The sequence below is a fragment of the Pecten maximus genome, chromosome 18, assembly GCF_902652985.1.
Source record: "Pecten maximus chromosome 18, xPecMax1.1, whole genome shotgun sequence".
NCBI classification, from domain to species: Eukaryota; Metazoa; Mollusca; class Bivalvia; order Pectinida; family Pectinidae; genus Pecten; species Pecten maximus.
The window spans coordinates 9,671,649-9,693,207 of NC_047032.1; the positions used below are offsets into that span (position 1 = coordinate 9,671,649).

General features: G+C 37.0%; 1 protein-coding gene across 1 annotated transcript; it reads left to right on the forward strand.

Annotated features, from left to right (window-relative positions):
- The first annotated feature begins 191 nt into the window (after positions 1 to 191).
- LOC117316809 (mRNA turnover protein 4 homolog) lies at positions 192 to 21,556 on the forward strand. The gene is made up of 8 exons (XM_033871585.1): positions 192 to 386; positions 5,804 to 5,862; positions 6,352 to 6,455; positions 9,482 to 9,631; positions 10,311 to 10,462; positions 15,722 to 15,798; positions 19,746 to 19,869; positions 21,419 to 21,556. Exons 1-8 carry the CDS (start codon positions 359 to 361, stop codon positions 21,508 to 21,510), a joined length of 786 nt encoding a protein of 261 aa, XP_033727476.1. The 5' UTR covers positions 192 to 358; the 3' UTR covers positions 21,511 to 21,556.
- Positions 21,557 to 21,559: the final 3 nt, after the last annotated feature.

A 21,559-nucleotide genomic window follows, 5' to 3' on the forward strand; every position in this document is an offset into this window, starting at 1 on the left:
AAATTAAGCTTTTTGTACGAGGACTATATTTTCTCTAATATGATCGCATACTGGAAGCGAGTTATTTGCCCCTGCTTTCCAGAATTTCGGGGATTCATTCTTCGAAACCAAGGAAGGCGTTTGACGTCACTGTTACCTAGCAACTGCACTTACGCGCTCAATTATCAAGAACAGTACAAAAATCGCACTTATTTGTTTTCTCTAGATTGATATTTGAAAAAAATATAGAGGAAATCGAATTAAAGAAAAAACAACTTTGTTATTAAAATAAATATTATAATACCCAGCATTCCTATTTTTTCCACAACTTCCGTTAAGAGAAACACGTGGATCAAGATTTACAGACGTTTATGACAGAATGCCGAAATCAAAGAGAGATAAAAAGAGTACGTTCGATTTTACAAATAATTGAATTTTGTTCTAAAAGCTTGTTAAATGACGATGAGCCTAATTTGTTTTGAACAATTTTGCAATTAGGTATTTTCTACTGTCCTAGTTCAGTTAATCGATGTATTTTTTAATGTGCAGTCATGCCGATTTTCTTGACAGTCTAGTTTGTCAGGTTGGACAGGCCACAGGCCCAGCTGACATCTAACCATAATTACTGCGAAAAACTTTCTTAACGCCAACTATCTTTGGGTTACTATCAGCTCCAACTTAATATGGGATACCCATATAAATAACATCAAAAAGCCAATTCAACTCGGTTTCCTGATGCGAATTCAAATATGAAACAACACAACTAGGTGTTAGACATGAAATAGATTTAGTAACATGTGAAAGAGATCTCTGTGTACTTGTAGACAAAAATCTAAAATTCAGTGAGCAAGTTAACACAGTAATCAAAAAGGCAAACAGAAATTTGTGCCTAATATTCAAGACCTTTAGTTGTATGAATATAGAAATGTTTCTAAACCTTTACAAGTCACTAGTACGCCCCTATTTAGAAACAAATATCACTACATGGTCTCCCATGTTAAAGAAAGACAAAATGTCACTAGAAAATATCCAGAGAAGGGCCACTAAATTAGTTCCATCACTAAAAGATCTATCATATCCAGAACGCCTGCGTCATCTGGGACTTCCATCACTTGAATATAGGAGATTAAGAGCAGACATGGTTCAAACCTATAAATTGATTAGCAATTTAGACATATCTAACCAACAAGTAATACCTACACTTGATAACCTTAATACTAGAGGGAATTCCAAAAAACTTAAAAAGATTAGGTACAACACTAATATTAGGGGACAAGCTTTTAAAAATAGGATTGTAAATACATGGAATCGACTTCCCACATCAGTAGTAGATTCCCCGTCCCTTAATACTTTTAAATCTAGGCTCAATAAGCATTGGGTCAATCATCCAGTAAAGTTTTTACCTTCTTGCTACTAATGTATATATATAAAAGTTGTATACGTGTCCTCTGCGCAACCTGCAAATGAGTGTACAACCATGAAGATGCGTCGACAGAAGCCACAAGCTTACAAGGACGTCGAATACTATGAACTATGAACTATGAACTAGATATTAATGTTTCAGCAAAGACAATGCCTACATGCATGTCCTGTATCCGTCCTCAGGTTGAATAACTAGTTCAGTGTGGGACCCCCACTTAAAAATGGATAGACAATTTAGAAATGGTTTACGTACAGCACAGGACTGCACGTTTCGTTGCATGCAAACATAGCGTAACTTTTACTGATGATAAAATACTTGTACAATGGTTAACTAATATGCACTATTATCATCAAAATACAATAATAAGCGCCACATATTCATTCATACATACATAAAAAATTAGCACTATTTATATCATAAATAAACCAATAGTTAATTATAACTTTCTCTGTACACTATTTGTACTGTATTACAAAAGATGAATTTATATTTAGGATGATACATTGTTAACAGAACTATATGTAACTACATATATGTAGTATGTTTTATTTCACTCCGGATCCATATGTAATAAATATGTTGCTCAGTCGCCATAGTAGATGTAGTCAATGTTGCCATTGTGTAGAAGGGTTTTCAGTTTGGTCAGATGGTTGTTTAATTGTCGGTATCTGCGTCTCTTGGGCATTGGCAGTCCTCAGGGAGCAAGCTGAAGTCGGGTGATGTCGTTTGTAGCCTGGATTTCTTTGAGTACACGGATGAAGATGTAAATGTTGGGTTGTGCATGTGGGATCCTCTTGGTTGCTGGTAGTGGCAAAAGTTAGCATGCGTTGGTTGTCTGTGTTGTCATGTCATCAAAGAGGAGTAAGTCGTCACCGTTATTGGTTTGAGTTTATTCATCTTCCAAAATGATGTCTGCCAAGGGTGTCAGTAGCTTTGGTAGTAGTTTGCTTCTGGAGTGGTAAAGGGATGTCTTACAGGTTGCGTAGGTGGGAATCTGCTCAAGTAGTGGTCTGTCAGCTGCCCAGTCCTGCGTCTGTAGTTTGGATACTTCTTCGTCGTAGATGTCGGGTATGGGTTTGAGTTTCTTCCTACACCTCTTCTTGATGCTGTTCATTATCTTCTGAACTTCCCCCTGGAAATGGTTGGGTGACTGAATTGTACAGGAATATTGTTGGTAGTGTTGATGGTTGCAGGGCAGTCTTCATCACATCATCTCCAGTAGGTAGTGTCTCTGTAGTTGTTCTTCGCCATGTACCGGTATTCAGCCTGGAGTAGAGTCTTACCACCATGTTTGTTTGCAGTAAACTGGATGTGTACTTGATAGCTAGCCATACTGAGAATGATGCATTTTCTGGTGATAGACTGTTATATATACTTATTTTTAAACTTGGGTGTTCAGTGCATGGCATGTAGCTTGGGTGTTCAATTTTCTTCATTAGCTTAAATTAGTTACAACATCTCTCCTGAAGATGAACATAGCCTAATTAGTGACACCTCTCCTGAAGTTGATGATTTGTAATATGGGGGATACATATAAAAATAAGTCAATTATATCAAAAATGTTGAAATATTAATAACTTAAAACAATTTATCATTTTATTAAAGTGCATGTTTTATTTTTTAAATTCAAACCATCTGTGAATATATGGATCAATCTATCATTTTTTATTTATTGGTCAACCGATACATTCAGTGGCTCATTCCCCGAACACCAACTCTGGTAAAGACAAAGGAAGGTGTTTATGTAGGAAGTTCTTTGAAGTTTAGTTATAGTCTGTTTCAATACGGAATACTAACACAGGTAAAAAATAGGGTCAACTCAGGTATATGAATCAGGTATAGTTTTCACTGTCATATTTCTCATACATTTAGATAAAGTTTGTAGTATACACTACATACAAGTTCGTTCAATACAATAACTATACTGTAGTACTTATGATAACATGTAAGTTTTAGAATGTATCATTTCCATATTTTTTCAATATACATACTGTATTTTACAAACTGATGTTTGAAATTCACATATTATTTTTCAAATGTCTTTCTAGTAATTATATTAGATGAACATAGATAGATTTGATAATACTCTAATACTGCATAATGATAATAACCTTTCATTTTATGAATAGGTGGGTTACGTGTATAGTAACTAGGTGTATATACTTTTTACACGAATTTGACTTACATATATATCTGGGCATAAAAATAAATAATGATACTCGCATCCAACTCCAGTAAAACAAAGCAGACAAATTCTGTTTTCCCGTGACGTGATATTTACGTCTCTGGTATATATGAAAGGAATGTTTGCAAAAGGTAACCTACGATTATTAATCGTACAGGTAGCAGTTAACTTACATGTTAAAACAACACTCCTCCTAAATTGTTTACATAAGTTTTTAGGAGAACCAGGATATATATTTTTCCGTTTTGGGAGAAACAGGATGACACCTAAAATTCTACCAATCCTAACTTTATAGTCCCCTATGGGTTTATTTTCATTTAAATTCCTTAAATCTGCTCAGCTACTTCAATATTAATTCATAAGTTTGTAATTAACATGTATATAAAACAGAAAAGCATGGATTTGTTTATCAAAGTTTTAAACTGCCAATTGCAATGCATTGTGGCTTTGCAACTTTAACCTATCTTTGATTTTGACGAACAGACTTGCATTGACTCTGTATGTCGTAGATGATGCTGCGTCCATGACATATTTGCCGTAGCTCATTTGTAAACATGTAGAGAATGGAGCAACGCATTAGGGATTCCACATTATCATTGGTAGTTTTCTGATTTGAATTGCAATTATGAAGAGCTACATACAGCAGCCTTCGACACTAACGGTAGACCTGGTGCCCGAGTCCACCAAAATATTTGGAGGTCTCCAAAAACTGCGCTTACCTGGAGACCGTCGGGCACTGAGATTTTTACATTGAGGTGTTCTTAAAATGTAGGAATTTTTAGTAAAATGTACCCAAAAAGTTGTCGATTTAATTTCAATATCCGTCAGTCGTTTATACCCATGTGTTGCACGCATGTAAAACTGCACTTGTGTACTCCCGTCTTTCCGGTCGCCAGAGTATTTGGAACGCTTGTAATTTTAGACAATAAACTAGTACTATTTCAAGCGTCTATATGACTAAGGTAAGTCGGCGCGAAGCGAAAGTGACCTTCACTTGCATTGACCTAGGGTAAACAACACACGTACATACAGAGATGCATCGGTGGTTGGGGCTGTCGCCTCCTCCGAAAAAAGCCAAGACATCGAAGGAACGACGGGTTCAACAGCATCAATACGAGAAAGAAAAGAAAGTTCCAGAACTCCTTGCAAACACAGTTTAATTGGTTGCGCTACGACGATGTACACATGTACTGTACACTGTGTCGTAAACATGGAGAAACCGGGTCGTTTACTACAGGAGGAGGATAAACTGGCCAATAACCAGGATCTTATTGAACTTCAACGGAAGTCTTTTAAACTCCTCATGGAAATAATATAATAAAATATTTGAACAAATGAAATAAGTTTCTTTTTATAATTTTTTTTTTGTTGAAAATGTGGGCTCCAAGATTCTGTGGAGGGCACCAAGAATTTAAGTATCAGGAGACCGTTGGTCTCCAAGACCTGGAAAGTTAGTGTCAAAGGCTGTACAGTATTGATTCTCACATTATAACATCATTAGAGTTCATATATTCTATTGTTCAACATATTTTTTTTAATTTTGTCGTTACAGATATAGAATAAAGTTAAGGTGTCCATGTGACGGTAAATAATAATAGAATAAAAAGTCAAACACAGATCTGCTGTCTCCCTAGTACTTTCACGGCTACATTGTGTTACAAATACATAAAGACGCTTTTAACAGGAGGTTTAGAGGGCTCCTTTGAAGGGGATCTGAATAGCTGTATGCCTTTGTTATGAACTTTTGCGAAAAAATCAACACCTGTGAAGATGTCATAGCTTTAATTTGTCTTGGGACATACATATGTGAGTAGTGATCTATTGGTACACAACACCTACAACTAGAGGATAATTATGATTTAATTGAGTACTTTGAAATCACGGATCATTGAACTTGTTTTTGGGTTGATAACCCTGTGAACAGTCAGGGTTATTTTGAGGAAGGTCTCCTTGTAGTAGTTGGTGACTAACTCGCTGAACATGATATATGGGAGGCCTGTTGCATGTCCAACAAAAAGTCCAGTGAAAAAAATTTGGAAAATAGAGAGGGTTGTACGATTTTGCTTCAAGGGACTGGTAAAGTAATCAACTGCTGAATTCAAAAATATGACTCTGATGGTGAAGTCTGTCTATAAATAAGTATTTCAAATTTAAATCCTAGTTTAACCATTTTTACTTGAGTTTCAATTAAAGCTCACTTGTTTTTTTATTTCCAGTTTCTTTAACCCAGACAAGGAAGAAAGGATTAGAACTGAAACAAAAACTAATAGAAGAGGTGAGCATTAATTATCATTAATGTTTAAGAGACCGCTCCACAGATGTCATGATTACATGTACCGTTAATAATTTTGCTTTCTTCACAAGATTATTTACATGTAAATTTATTGTTGCATCGACAACAAAAACAACATATCTTAACTTTTTAAAGACATTCGTTTTAATGGCGGCATCTGATACAGGGTTTATCAGATTCAAAATAATGATGTAATATGATATAGAAAATGATTTTATATTGTATACATACATGTAATGACACTAAACTTCAAATATTAAAATATTTTCCCAATGTGTTTCTTATCCATTTTCAAACAGTTTACTTAAAAATTTTATCTGTCACTACAATGTTACGTCCAAGTATGTTGTTTCACACATCTGTAGCTAACTAAAAGTTTTCTTTTAATACTATAAAAATTGATCGTTGTAGGTGATGGACCATTTTATGAAAGTTCTTGTCTAAGATTGATTTCAATGTTTTATTCTACAGATAAGAAATTGTGCAGAAAAATATGCCAGAATTTTCACATTTTCTGTACATAATATGAGAAATGTACAGTTAAAGGAAGTTCGAAATGATTGGGAAAGTAGCAGGTGAGTTTGTCTGTTGAGGTCGTTACTGATTTTTACGGTCTTTATTAGTTTTATGTCTTTTTCTGTGATTTTCTGTACTTGTGAAATTATGTCAAAAATTAAAAACATTTTCAGCATTTCAAACTTTTATGTAGTACAATGTTAATTGATCAGGAATCCCCAAGGCATCCATTCTCCTAACATATTGAAGTTAATTTTTTCGTCACTTTGACAAAAATATCTTTGAACACATTAAATTTGGGAAAAAAAGGTCTTATTGAAAGGAATTTAGCCAAAAACTCAAATATTGAATTACATTCCTTAAATATAAGGAGTGTACACTAGTGGTACACAGTGTTATCGGTATGCTGTTTCCATAAAACTTCTTTTTATTATAGATATTTTGAAAATATTTGATCAACTGCTTTCAATTTTTGCTTTGGAAGTATAAATATCGAATAATATAACTACAGTCTACTCTCGTTAGAAGTTGAATAATAGTTAAGATTGCCATAAATTTAATTTCGGGAAATAGTCATTGATCTGCTTTTGCCACATGCCATCCGTTATGATCTGTCAAACTTTATCCAAAATTATTCGCAGTGGGAGGGACAGGTTGTGGTTTGTTGTGGTCTCCTTCATATCAGTTTGATTGTCATCATCTCAACTTGTCACAGTGTCCAAATTTTTCGTCGTCTGTCAGTGTTTCTAAATGTCTGTCGATGTCAACAAATTGTCGCAAAGTCAGTCTAAGGTCTGGGTCGAGATCTAGGTCATCTTGCACTCTCGTTAGCAGTCTCGCAATATCAAGAGTCGTTGTCGTGATCACTGGATGACGCGGTTAATGGTATGTCACTTGGAACAAGTCCACTATATTTCTAACAGTTTGTGATCGTGTCCTCTGTCCCATGCCATTTTTACATAACGGATAGCAGTGTTCAGAAGCACAGTCGCTGGCTTGTTGTTATCGATGCACCAAGTGATTCAGTCGAAACTCTGAATAATACCATGGCCAGCATCGAGAGACTGAAGATGGCAATCTAATTAAAATTAGACTTGTAATTTCCGTTCCTCTACGATACACTGCAATACAAGATCTAACGACACCCCGTAAGAGGTCATCTCAGCATGACCTTTGAGATTTAAATATAAGCCAATGTTAATTGTTCAATGACGTCATCAGTCAACCAATGACAAACACCCTTATACGAGTCTTCGGTTGCGTCTCCTTAGTATTGAAGACTCAAATCAGCGCTTGATTTGAAATACGCAAAATTTCACCAACTTTGTTAGACTACTTAAATGGTTAAGCTAATTATCTGGGCGTTACATTGAAAGAAAAACAGAAAACGATAAGACCTATATATTGTCTTAGTAGACAGGACGGACTGTGTTGCCAACTGGATTTCGAAAACCGTTACCGTACACGTTATTCCCTACCAAACTATCTTTTTATATGACGCTGCTGTCTTCACTGTCTCTCTCACTCTCTTTCGTATGATTGATGAACAATCTCACAGGCAGCACCCGTTTGTAAAAATATAAATCTGTTGAAGTGTTCTCGATGAGGTGGAGTGGGTGAAGCCATGTTGTTTACCGTTGCTATCGACCATCGGAATACCTCGGGAACGTAAGTATTTATACTTCCGAAGAATGAAATCACACCGAAAATTTCATAGGCGACGCGCTGATTGGCTGAGCTCAAAGGTCATGCTGAGATGACCTCCTACGGGGCGTCGTTAGATCTTGTATTGCAGTGTATCGTAGAGGAACGGAAATTACAAGTCTAATTTTAATTAGATTGCTGAAGATGGCTGATCGTTGTTGGGGGGAGGAATTGAACTTTAGTGTTGAAAAGGCTTGGAATGATGTGACATGGGGCATTGTCCATTATCAACAGAGCTTGTCTCCTCATTCGTTCCATATCCGCTGATTAAATGATTTTCATCAAATAAAAGAGATGTCATCCACGCATTTTGGTTTGAAGTGTATACATAATCGACATAAAGTTTCACAGAAAAGTTTCTTAAACAGCGTTGGATTTTAGATTTCCCTATTATAAACAGTTTCAGTTTAATATTGCCAGTTTCATTACAGCTAGCACAGTGATACTGTTATCCTAATATATATATGGATTCTGATGTTCAAAGTGAACGATCTGGAAGCATTTTGTAGTTCAACCAGGTTTCGTGGACCTTTAAAACATCCTCCAGATTATAATGTCCCATTGCTTCAATGGCCTTTTTCCGCCCATCATCAATTAATGTTTGGTCCACACCAGCACTTTCCCCAGAAATTATTTTGGAGCAGATGTCATGCCGATTTTTAGATCTGAGTAGCTACCATTTGAATATTGAAAATTGACAACTCCCAATCCATCACCGAAACGTTTTGCTTTTATTCTGACCTGACTGGCGACCTGCTGGTGTGAAACTTAAGGATTTTCACTCACAAACTTAATTATCAAAACTTTTCATCTATGATCTAGTAGCACACACTTTCGTCCTGGAGTTTCCATTTCGATTGACAAAGCCATGCTTTTATCAAAAAAAAAATCATAAGTAGATATCGATCTACCTGAGCGATAGAAAATCATTCAAGCGTAAGCCTAAGTTAATTGTACAATTTGCTGGTAAAAATGGGAAATACCCTATGTCTATCAATAGAACACTAAAGAGTTCTGCGATCACTAAGGACAGGACAAAATGGCAAAATCGTTGAGGGAAATTTATAGTGATTCGGGACATTTGTATTGTAACAAACGGGGCTGATGGCGGTATGCGAGGGTGCCAAACTTAACGAGGGATTTATTTAGGAGGGAAATCCGTTCCAGAGGTGGTGGTAGATTCGGGTGGCGATAGTTGTAGAGTAGACTGTATTGTTTTCGAGAAGATAAATACATAAAACATCTATGCATTCTTTACATCAAGCATTTGGTTCACCGAGACTGCTCGAGTGTATAGGAAAAGTGATTTTCTGTTGAATATGTATGATTTCAGGTTTGTTATACAATGCCAGTCATCTTATCAAATTCTTGACTTTTGCAGGTTTTTCTTTGGTAAAAACAAGGTTATGTCCCTTGCACTTGGAAGGACACCAGAGGATGAATGTAAAGATGATATTCATAGGCTAAGCAGTCAACTCCATGGTCAGACAGGCTTGCTGTTTACCAACAAACCCAAAAAAGAAGTTCTAGAGTAAGTTCTAATTTTATTCAAATAATTTTATTCTTTTATTTCTAATTAAATTATTTAATAGCACTCTCTGGTGTCATCATTCAGAACATGAAGTTCTCATTCTTTCTCACTTTTAATTGCTTATTGTGTCACGAATCATGGCAGACACTGAGGGATTACTTTGTCCGCCGTCAGTAGCGATGTTAGTTTTCTGGACTTTTTTTCCACATCAATTGGTAACTTGTTACTGGAGCTTTGTCATAATGTATTACAATTTAAGTTCAAACCCTGTGTCAATATTCCACTTTTTTGCTAGATTTTTATTGCAAATTTACATATTTGCATCATGGTGGTAACACTATAAATCGGCAGAAGTTACGGACTATCACAAGGAGACTTAACACGAATATACCACAGCCTCCCAAAACACACATACGCAATCACCACACACATGCATGTCGCACACACAGTGACTCGAGGCTATCCTTAAATGACCTTATATTTTAGCTGTTGATAGGATGTTAAACAATAATAAATTTAAACTAAACCAAACAAAACCATTATATAATAATTGCCCATCAAGGGGCCCTAGCTTCTTGTCACAAACACTTTATTATATATCACACCTTGTATTGTCTTATATTGGCCCTAGTTTCGATCCTTGTCAATTTTAACAAAATTTTCATAATTTTCTATCCAGATACTTTGATAACTATCGTAAGCCAGACTACGCCAGATCAGGTAACATTGCAACACAGACGGTGTTCCTAGAACAGGGACCAATGCCCGAGTTTTCCCACTCTATGGAACCTCAGTTGAGACAACTAGGTCTGCCGACAAGTCTTCAGAGAGGTAAGTTTTTGTGTGAATTTGAGAGCAGGGTCATTGGATTTCTTGCTTATATACCGTATTTATTCTAATAAATATATCATGCCCCGAGGCGTTTATTAGAATAAATACGGTATTTGGGTCTGAAAACGGGCCACATTCTCGATTGCATTACTGTATGCAAGGATATGCAAGGAAGTCATAAAAACTCCTTACATCTGGTAATTTTTATGTGATGACGTGAAATGCAGCAATCTGTGAGCCCAATTTTCCTCCTAATTTTACAGTATTGCTGCCATAAAATCTACAGTTTGTATTTTCCACCAGATGGCAATTTCTCATAATAACTAAGAACAAGAATAAGGGATGTAAAATTGTCTTCCTAGCCACTAAAGCTATAACCAAGAGACAAACACATACTAACTCAATATAAAATTCTGCTAGCCCGACATATGATAGCAGTATAAATTAAAAAATGCTTGATTCTGAAAAATAAGGCACACATTTTAGATATGTAAACATAGCCAGTTAACCTTACAAATTATCTATACTAAAATATATATATATGTGATCAATATAGATGCAACATTTGCAATTTTAAAATAACTGTGAAGGATAAGTAAATTTATTTTTTAGCTCACCTGGTCGAAAGGACCAAGGTGAGCTTATGTCATACTGTGGCGTCCTTCCGTCCGTCAACCTTGTGAACACGATAACTTGAGTAAATATCAACCAAGTTTGATGAATTTTTAGGTCACCTCAAGTGACCTATTCTAATATAATCGCCTTTCGTCCGTCGTCGTACATCCGTAAACAATTTACATTTTCAATTTCTTCTCCTAAACCGCTACACCAAATTCAATGAAATTTGGTAGAAAGCTTCTATGGCTGAAGGTCAACCAAAATTATAAATAATATGGTCCCCACCCCCCAGGGGCCTGAGGGATGGGGCCAAAAAGGGCCTAATTGACTAAAACTTCAAACAATCTTCTTCTCTACTCTGAGATATGGTGGAATCTTCATAGATGGAAGGGTCTTATGGTGCTTTACCAAAATTGTGAATTTCATGACCCTGGGGTCTCACACTTGCCCCTGGGGAGGGGGTAAACTTTAATATAGTTTATATAGGGAAATAACATTTTTGACTATTATTTGTTGGATTGTATTGGAATTCATTCTAACTTGGTAAAATTATCGGCATGGGATAACAGTTTGATGGTATGCACATGTTGGTCCTGACTGACCCCCAGGGGCTGATGGGCGCGTCCAAAAAGGGTCAAATTGACTGAGATTTCAAAAATCTTCTTCTCAATACCCATATAAGGTAGAATCAAATACTTTCATAGATGGAAGGGTCTTATGGTGCTTTACCAAAATTGTGAATTTCATGACCCTGGGGTCTCACGTTTGCCCCTGGGGAGTGGGTAAACTTTTCTATAGTTTCTATAGGAAAGTTCAGTTCATTAGCTCACCTGCCCGAAGGGCAAGTGAGCTTATGCCGTGGCGCGGCGTCCGTCGTCCGTCCGTCGTCCGTCCGGCCGTCCGGCCGTCCGTCCGGCGTCAACTTTCCATTCAAGCAACTTCTTCTCAATAACCAAAAGGCCTAGAGACCTAATATTGGGCCTGTAGCATGCTGGGGTGAAGGGCTACCAAGTTTGTTCAAATGAATGACCTTGACCTTCATTCAAGGTCACAGGAGTCAAAAAGGCTAAAATCTTTAAACGACTTCTTCTCAACAACCAACAGTCCCAGGGAGTTGATATTGGGTCTGTAGCATGCTGGGGTAAAGGGCTACCAAGTTTGTTCAAATGAATGACCTTGACTTTCATTCAAGGTCACAGGAGTCAAAAAGGCTAAAAAAAAATTAGACGACTTCTTCTAAATAGCCAAAAGACCCAGGGACTTGATATTGGGTCTGTAGCATGCTGGGGTGAAGGGCTACCAAGTTTGTTCAAATGAATGACCTTGACCTTCATTCAAGGTCACAGGAGTCAAAAAGGCTAAAATCTTTAAACGACTTCTTCTCAATAACCAAGAGTCCCAGGGACTTGATATTGGGTCTGTAGCATGCTGGGGTGAAGGGCTACCAAGTTTGTTCAAATGAATGACCTTGACTTTCATTCAAGGTCACAGGAGTCAAAAAGGCTAAAATCTTTAAACGACTTCTTCTCAATAACCAAGAGTCCCAGGGAGTTGATATTGGGTCTGTAGCATGCTCGGGTGAAGGGCTACCAAGTTTGTTCAAATGAATGACCTTGACTTTCATTCAAGGTCACAGGGGTCAAAAAGGCTAAAATCTTTAAACGACTTCTTCTCAATAACCAAGAGTCCCAGGGAGTTGATATTGGGTCTGTAGCATGCTGGGGTGAAGGGCTACCAAGTTTGTTCAAATGAATGACCTTGACCGTCATTCAAGGTCACAGGAGTCAAAAAGGCTAAAATCTTTAAACGACTTCTTCTCAATAACCAAGAGTCCCAGAGGCCTAATATTTGGCCTGTAGCATGCTGGGGTGAAGGGCTCCCAAGTTTGTTCAAATGAATGACCTTGACTTTCATTCAAGGTCACAGGAGTCAAAAAGGCTAAAATCTTTAAACGACTTCTTCTCAATAACCAAGAGTCCCAGAGACCTAATATTTGGCCTGTAGCATGCTGGGGTGAAGGGCTCCCAAGTTTGTTCAAATGAATGACCTTGACTTTCATTCAAGGTCACAGGAGTCAAAAAGGCTAAAATCTTTTAAACGACTTCTTCTCAATAACCAAGAGTCTCAGGGAGTTGATATTGGGTCTGTAGCATGCTGGGGTAAAGGGCTACCAAGTTTGTTCAAATGAATGACCTTGACCTTCATTCAAGGTCACAGGGGTCAAAAAGGCTAAAATCTTTAAACAACTTCTTCTCAATAACCAAGAGTCCTAGGGAGTTGATATTGGGTCTGTAGCATGCTGGGGTGAAGGGCTACCAAGTTTGTTCAAATGAATGACCTTGACCTTCATTCAAGGTCACAGGAGTCAAAAAGGCTAAAATCTTTAAACGACTTCTTCTCAATAACCAAGAGTCCCAGAGGCCTAATATTTGGCCTGTAGCATGCTGGGGTGAAGGGCTCCCAAGTTTGTTCAAATGAATGACCTTGACTTTCATTCAAGGTCACAGGAGTCAAAAAGGCTAAAATATTTAAACGACTTCTTCTCAATAACCAAGAGTCCCAGAGACCTCATATTTGGCCTGTAGCATGCTGGGGTGAAGGGCTCCCAAGTTTGTTCAAATGAATGACCTTGACTTTCATTCAAGGTCACAGGAGTCAAAAAGGCTAAAATCTTTAAACGACTTCTTCTCAATAACCAAGAGTCCCAGAGAGTTGATATTGGGTCTGTAGCATGCTGGGGTAAAGGGCTACCAAGTTTGTTCAAATGAATGACCTTGACCTTCATTCAAGGTCACAGGGGTCAAAAAGGCTAAAATCTTTAAACAACTTCTTCTCAATAACCAAGAGTCCCAGGGAGTTGATATTGGGTCTGTAGCATGCTGGGGTGAAGGGCTACCAAGTTTGTTCAAATGAATGACCTTGACCTTCATTCAAGGTCACGTCGATCAAGTATGCTTAAATCTTTAAATGACTTTTAGTGAAAAGCCAAAGTGCAGAGAGACATTATATTGGTCCTGTAGCATGCTTTCAAATAACTGCAGGATCCATATATGAAAAGATCACTGCATTGCAGGTGAGCGATTTGGGCCCATTGGGCCCTTGTTTTTGACTATTATTTGTTGGATATGTATTGGAATTCATTCTAACCTGGTTAACATTATCAGCAGGGGTTGACAGTTTGATTGCATGAACATTTTGGCCCTGACTGACCCCCAGGGGTTGATGGGCACGGCTGAAAAGGGTCAAATTGACTGAAATTTCAAAAATCTTCTTTTCAAGACCCAAATAAGGTAGAATCAAATACTCTTCATAAATGGAAAGGTCTTAAGGTGCTTTATATTACTTAGATTGTGAATTTCATGACCCTGGAGTCGCACATTTGTCCGTTGGGAGGGGGTTAACCTTACTAAAGAAATCACATTTTTGACTATCATTTGTTTGTTTTCTATTGGAATTCATTCTAACTTTCCTAATATTGTCAGCATGGGATGACAGCTTAATGATAAGCATATGTTGGCCCTGACAGACTGATGGGTGGGGCCAAAAAGTGTCAATTAGATTAACTGAAATATTTCAAATCTCAGGTGACTGTTAAGGCCCATGGGCCTCTTGTTGTATATGCAGCCACATATTGACAAGATATCAGACGAGTTCGAAAATGGAAATTATTTGACAATAACTTACAGCGTTATTGCCGTTTGTTAATATTATTATTGGACCTTGTAAACATGATAACTTCGAGTAAATATTGATAAAATGTAATGAATATATCGACAAGATCTCAGATGAGTTCGAAAATGGAAATTATTCGACTGAAACTTACAGAATTATTGCCGTTTGTAATCATATTATTATTGGACTTTGTCAAGTCTATAACTCAAGTAAATATCTACCAAATTTGATGAAACTTTGTATGCAGCTATATATCAGCAAGATCTCAGAGGAGTTCGAAAATGGAAGTTATTCGACAAGAACTTAGAGAGTTATTGCCCTTTGTAATAATATTATTATTGGACCTAACACGATAACTTGTGTAAATATCGGCAAAATTTGATGAAACTTTATGTGCAGCCATACATCGACAAGATCCCAGATGAGTTCGAAAATGGAAATGGCTTGCCAAACTTTTACAAGATGGTCGAGATATTCATGTCCACAGAACAGACCCATGTTGGATTATTTTTCTTACATGCTTAAAACAAGCTTCTATGTATATATTGTAAGCTATGAATCTTGACACATGTCATAAATTTCTTATGAAATGCACTTTGAAATAGATGACGTTATCAGTTTTCCACTTAATAAAATGATGATGTTACCCTAATGTGAGTAGTGTCATAGCATGAGCTAGCTGTCCTTGCCTACCCATGTAGATGGATGGAGTTATCCCATCCTAGTAACCGTTGTATCGCCCTGTGAAGATGTTTTCAATATAAAATTAACGCTCGACAATATAGGGAAAACTATGATCGGTATTAGTTAGATCTTAAAACATACCTCAGCACAACAAGTATTTTATATGACAGCACAGACTCGCAGAAATAGACCGAAGAATTGTCTAGTTGACCTTGTTCTCCTTCATACTTTGTGTTTACTTTTGACAGGTATGTTGTTCTTCATATTTTGTATTTTTTTTGACAGGTACCGTGACACTGTTACGTGAACACAAAGTCTGTGATATAGATGATGTCTTGACCCCCGAACAAGCTAGAATATTGGTAAGTAGCTTGTGTCGATATAGAACAGGTTTAAGTAAACATATAACAGTAATCAATCACGATCTATTATTCCTTCTACAGGGGTGTACAATTCCACTAGCCCGACGCCCGGGACTAGTGTTTTTTAGGTCGGGGCTAGTTGCTCCGTGACACTGACTAGCCTGAGGGCTAGTGATAATTTTCTGCTATAAATCTGCATTAAAAGCGAATCTGTTTCTATACACAGTTTTAAAAGCTGAAAACATGGTAATTTGTCTAATAAAAATTTACAAGCACAGTATGTTGAAAGAAAGGTAAATTATGGGAAAGGCATAATCTTTACTGGATTAATGTACTGAACAAAAAAAGTTCAAGGGCACTGGGGCTAATATTTACATTCTGTGTTGCATTTGCCTATATGTCGTTAGTAAACCAAATTGTATTCATGAGACTGTATACTACAATTTACAGTGATTCGGTCAGTGTAAGAATACAGCTCCAGGTGTTGTAGGTTAAACAATGGCCGCCAGTTACTTTTGGCCTAGCTATGAGAGTATAATTTTATAATTAAAAATAATGTAGTCAACACGAAATTACTTTAAGCGTCATTCTTGACCTTTGCGAAATTATCAAATTGTCAATGTCGTCATACTCACAGGGGCTCGTTTCCGAATTTTCAGAAATGGAAGACACAACAACATTAAAACTACTCATAAAAAAAAATCCTGTAAAAAAATTGGGAGTATCGACATAGTTTCCAGTTGTGTATGTATTCTGGATTTTAGTTTTGTGGTTATTCACTGATGTCAAAGCCTACCTTACAACATCGAAAATCATTTGCTAAGTTAGCGACACTGATGTAACCCGGATAGACTTGAATCTGTTTCGAACGAAATATCCTTGGAATCGTTTTCCCCTTCTGTCAAGACGACTTTCATTAAGAATTTAAGAGCTGATATTCTTCAGAAAATAACTTAAATCCAGTCGATAGAAACACAAGTGTTTCCGAGGAACCGAGTCTGTCCTGGGCAATGCCCGTTCAGTGCCGCATCACTTCTAAATGTAAACCATATATCATTGCGCAGAAAAACGGTTTCGATTTTAAACAAACAGAAATTATGCAATTGTGATTAAAAACGGTTTCGATTTTAAACAAACAGAAATTATGCAATTGTGAACAATTTGATGATACAGGTCTACAAACGTATATGAAATATAAAATAAAGCCAAATTTGTGCAGAAACCATTATATGTGTTTACTATTAATAACGTCATGAGGGACTGAATTATTCCTTCCGGCAATTTCAGCTGTGACATCAGTGATAGGGTAAGCGGCAAATTTAAACGCGTTATAACCTACAGTAAATAAAAAATCTTTATGAATGTAAATACAGTGGAACTTCGTTAACTCGAACTCGGATAACTCGAATACCCCGCTTAACTCGAAGTACCTCGCCGGTCCCGGCCGAATTCTCTCTTTATCTTAGTAAAAAAAAAACTCGGAAAATTCGAATTCGGATAACTCGAAAAACTCGGATAATACAAAGTAAAAATTTGGTCCCAACAATAAAAATCCTACTTGAAATGTTCGAACAACTCAAAGTATAATTTTCGTCGATCGGTGGCAAACGCTGACATTTTTTAAGAGCTAAATTCCGTTTGTAATACTGAACATATCGGCACTACTAACCTTCATGCTATTATAAGTGTTTCATAAATTCATAAAAGAAATTGTCGGTTGAATCTTATAACAACAAGTCTTGGTGATAAAAAGTACTGCTTTACTTACATCAGGTAATTTCCCAAGGCGGTCGCCGATATCAGTACACACGATAGTCAACAACTCATCTACCCGTTCGCTCAAGCGGAACTAATCTCTGACACACCAGTAGATCTACCCGGCTGATGTTTTTACAGGTGTAGAAATGACACAGTCACCGGCGCCTATTAAATCTTTAAACTGCTGAAACAATAGCGTAATTACTGCCGAGGTGTTCAGAGTACAACTGTAACGGTCAGTGCTGTCTATTAAATCGGATAAAACGCCAACTCAGTTACAGTAACATTTTATACGCACATGCGCAGCCCAACTTCCGGTGCTAATACACATGGAAATGGCGTGGTTATCAATAAAAAGTAGGTAGGCCGATCAAACAGTATTTTATATGTCCAATAAAAGGTAATGGTTCTGTTACGTTTTGTATGCAATCTGTGTTAAACTTAAACGGTTATTTGTTTTGACATTAATAACTTATTTTGTCGAATTCCGTTTTATCGTTTACCTTTTGCAAACATGACTTGCACATCAGATCGTTATTGAAGTGACTAAGTGAAAGAAACTTTATCGTGACTGTATATTGGCAAAACTACACCAAATTACAAGTGACATAACGAAACATTACATATATATTTACATGTATTGACCAGTCTTCACACTAAACTGATGAGCGACAGAGCGAAGTTATAATGATTATATAATGTTGACAAATATTGACCAAACTTTTCACCAAAAACGATAACTCGCTTAACTCTTTACCACGCGTAAGCGCCATCTGACGCCCTATCTTTATTTCCGCGTAAGCGCCGTCCGACTCCATAGCTTCGTTTCCTCAGAAGCGCTCGCGAACGCCATGTCGGGATTTCCTCAGAAGCGTCTCAGAGCGACATGCTATTTTAAGAGTGTGTTGCTGGGGCCCCAAAATTGCGTCACTGTCAAAACTGTGTGAGACGTGTTGCATGCTGATTGGTCAATAAAATTAGAACGCTGACACGTCACTGAAACGTGCTGTTAGTCTTATTTTCTACCGAAAACGAAAGTAAACCGAATGTGAAAGAAAATGGCGACGCAGAGTATTCTGGACGATGTATTTAACTCGGACATCGATGAATTCGAAGGATTTTCGGGTGATAATGATTATGAAGATGATGATAGGGAATCGGACGTCGAAATTCTGAATCAATACAGTTCAGACGAGGAATCAGGCGGAGAATCGGAGAGTGATGAGCAGACTATCTTCAACGACGACGAGTGGTACAGTGATTTGCATGATGTTATTGTGCGGCCGTTTACACAATCTACAGGCCCCGTTTTGCCACAAAATTTTGACAAAGATACAGCGACGGCTAAAGATTACTTTGATATTTTGTTTAAGCCGGATATCATAACAAAAATTGTTGAAAATACGAACAAATATGTAGAATATAAAAGTACAAACAATGATAAAACAGATCACTGTGTAAATAGGTATTTTATTTCTAAATTCAAATTTCAATTGAGAAATTTGCCTGAAAATGAAACAAAACAAGCATGAAATTTATACCATCTTGAAGATGAAGTCTTGATGGTTGCAAAAATGTATACATTTAATACCTTTACATTAAAAATATGTTCAGGAGAATAATTTGAATTCATTAAGTGAAAAATTTAACTAAAATCTTAAAATGCCTGAGGAAATGTCAACATCAAACTGTTACATGTGTTGAGTGTATGTTGCCTAGCAACAATGTTCGCTGCAGTAGTAAATGTATACATTGTTGCAAAGAAAGTCTGAGTGGTAAAGAGTTAATTCGAACACTCGGATAACTCGAAGTTTTTTCGTGGTCCCGTCGACTTCGAGTTAACGAAGTTCCACTGTATAAGCATTGAACTGTTACCAAATGGTAGTATACAGTCGATATGAATACAATTTGGGTGACAGATAAATATTTCATGTCGCAATGTTCAGGGCTAGTAAAAATAAATTACTGCTAGCCCGTAAGCTAGTGGCAGACTTTCTGAATTATACACCCCTGTTCTATAACAAAACTCTATTCAGAACAAGATAGAACATTAAACATTTTCAACACAGATTTTAACTACGGTTTTAACATAAGCATTTACAAACAATGGCTAGTTTTAATTCATAGGGATTAATATTACTGTCACCACAAATATCTTTCTACTATTGACTTTTTTTTTCTATCTTTAGAAACTTTTTGGTCACATGATGGCAGAGTTCCACATCACATTAGAAGGCATGTGGGAGAAAAATAAATGGAAAGTGTTAGCTGATCGTCCTATACCCATAGTACCTCCCAAAGTCACTGTCAGACGTAAGTATCCATAGCATGTACCCATAGTACCTCCCAAAGTCACTGTCAGACGTAAGTATCCATAGCCTGTACCCATAGTACCTCCCAAAGTCACTGTCAGACCTAAGTATCCATAGCCTGTACCCATAGTACCTCCCAAAGTCACTGTCAGACGTAAGTATCCATAGTCTGTACCCATAGTACCTCCCAAAGTCACTGTCAGACGTAAGTATCCATAGCCTGTACCCATAGTACCTCCCAAAGTCACTGTCAGATGTAAGTATCCATAGTCTGTACCCATAGTCCCTCCCAAAGTCACGGTCGGATGTAAGTATCCATAGCCTGTACCAATAGTACCTCCCAAAGTCACTGTCAGACGTAAGTATCCATAGTCTGTACCCATAGTACCTCCCAAAGTCAAGGTCGGATGTAAGTATCCATAGCCTGTACCCATAGTACCTCCCAAAGTCACTGTCAGATGTAAGTATCCATAGCCTGTACTCATAGTACCTCCCAAAGTCACTGTCAGACGTAAGTATCCATAGCCTGTACACATAGTACCTCCCAAAGTCACTGTCAGACGTAAGTATCCATAGCCTGTACCCATAGTACCTCCCAAAGTCAACATCAGACATAAGTGTCCATAGCCTGTACCCATAGTCCCTCCCAAAGTCACGGTCGGATGTAAGTATCCGTAGATGGTTATATTCTGTTAGAGCCCCCTCACTCTGTTCAAAGTGGTAAGATGTCGCACCCCAACTCTTTGCAGTGGTCAATGCGACCATCTGCATGCCATGTCAGCTGCCACATAATGACTGCCCAAGTTGTAATGTCTTGATGGCTTTCTACAAGCAAGGTCCAGATAAATGTATAGTAAACAAGAAATATCTTTAAAAAAGATAAACGGCATAGTTTTAATGCTGGTGGTTATAATGTAAAACTGCTTGTGAAATAAATTAACGAACTAATTAATAAATGCGCAGTTTCAGCACGGATAACAAAATTATATCAGTTTGAATCATTTTTGGTGATAATAAGACTGCATTTGAATCAGGAATATGATTTTATTAATGTGTCATTTAAATAGATACATCCACTTATTCAGCTTGCATTCAATCTTAATTTTGTTTCGTCTTTAACTGCATATCTGCATTTTGCATTTACTGCTACATTGACCAATCACATACTTCAGCTTGACCAGTAATGCCACCTTTCCCGTCATATCCGGGGTCAAAAGAAAATTATACGGCTATGCCGAAAAAATACTTGTCACTAGCTATTTAACAATGTATAAATATAGATATTCTCTGTAATTTATCAATGTATAAATATATATATATTTCTCTGTAGTCTATCAAACAATGTATACATATATATATGCTTTTCTGTAATTTATCAAACAATGTATAAATATAGATATTCTCAATAATTTATCAAACAATTTATAGTGACTATCCAGTATACATATATATACTTCTCTTTTGTCTATCAAACAATGTATAAATATGTAGACTTTTCAGTAGATACAAGTAGCAACAAATCTTTGAATTTTTTTTTTTGTATATTTCAGCAAAGAAAAAGAGCGAGGATGATGAGGATGAAGTGGAAATGGATGCTTTAGTGGAGGGCGATGATACGATAGATAGTGATGACGAAACATGAACATTTTATGTTATATTTATGTGTGTATTAAAACTGTCCTTGTCAATTC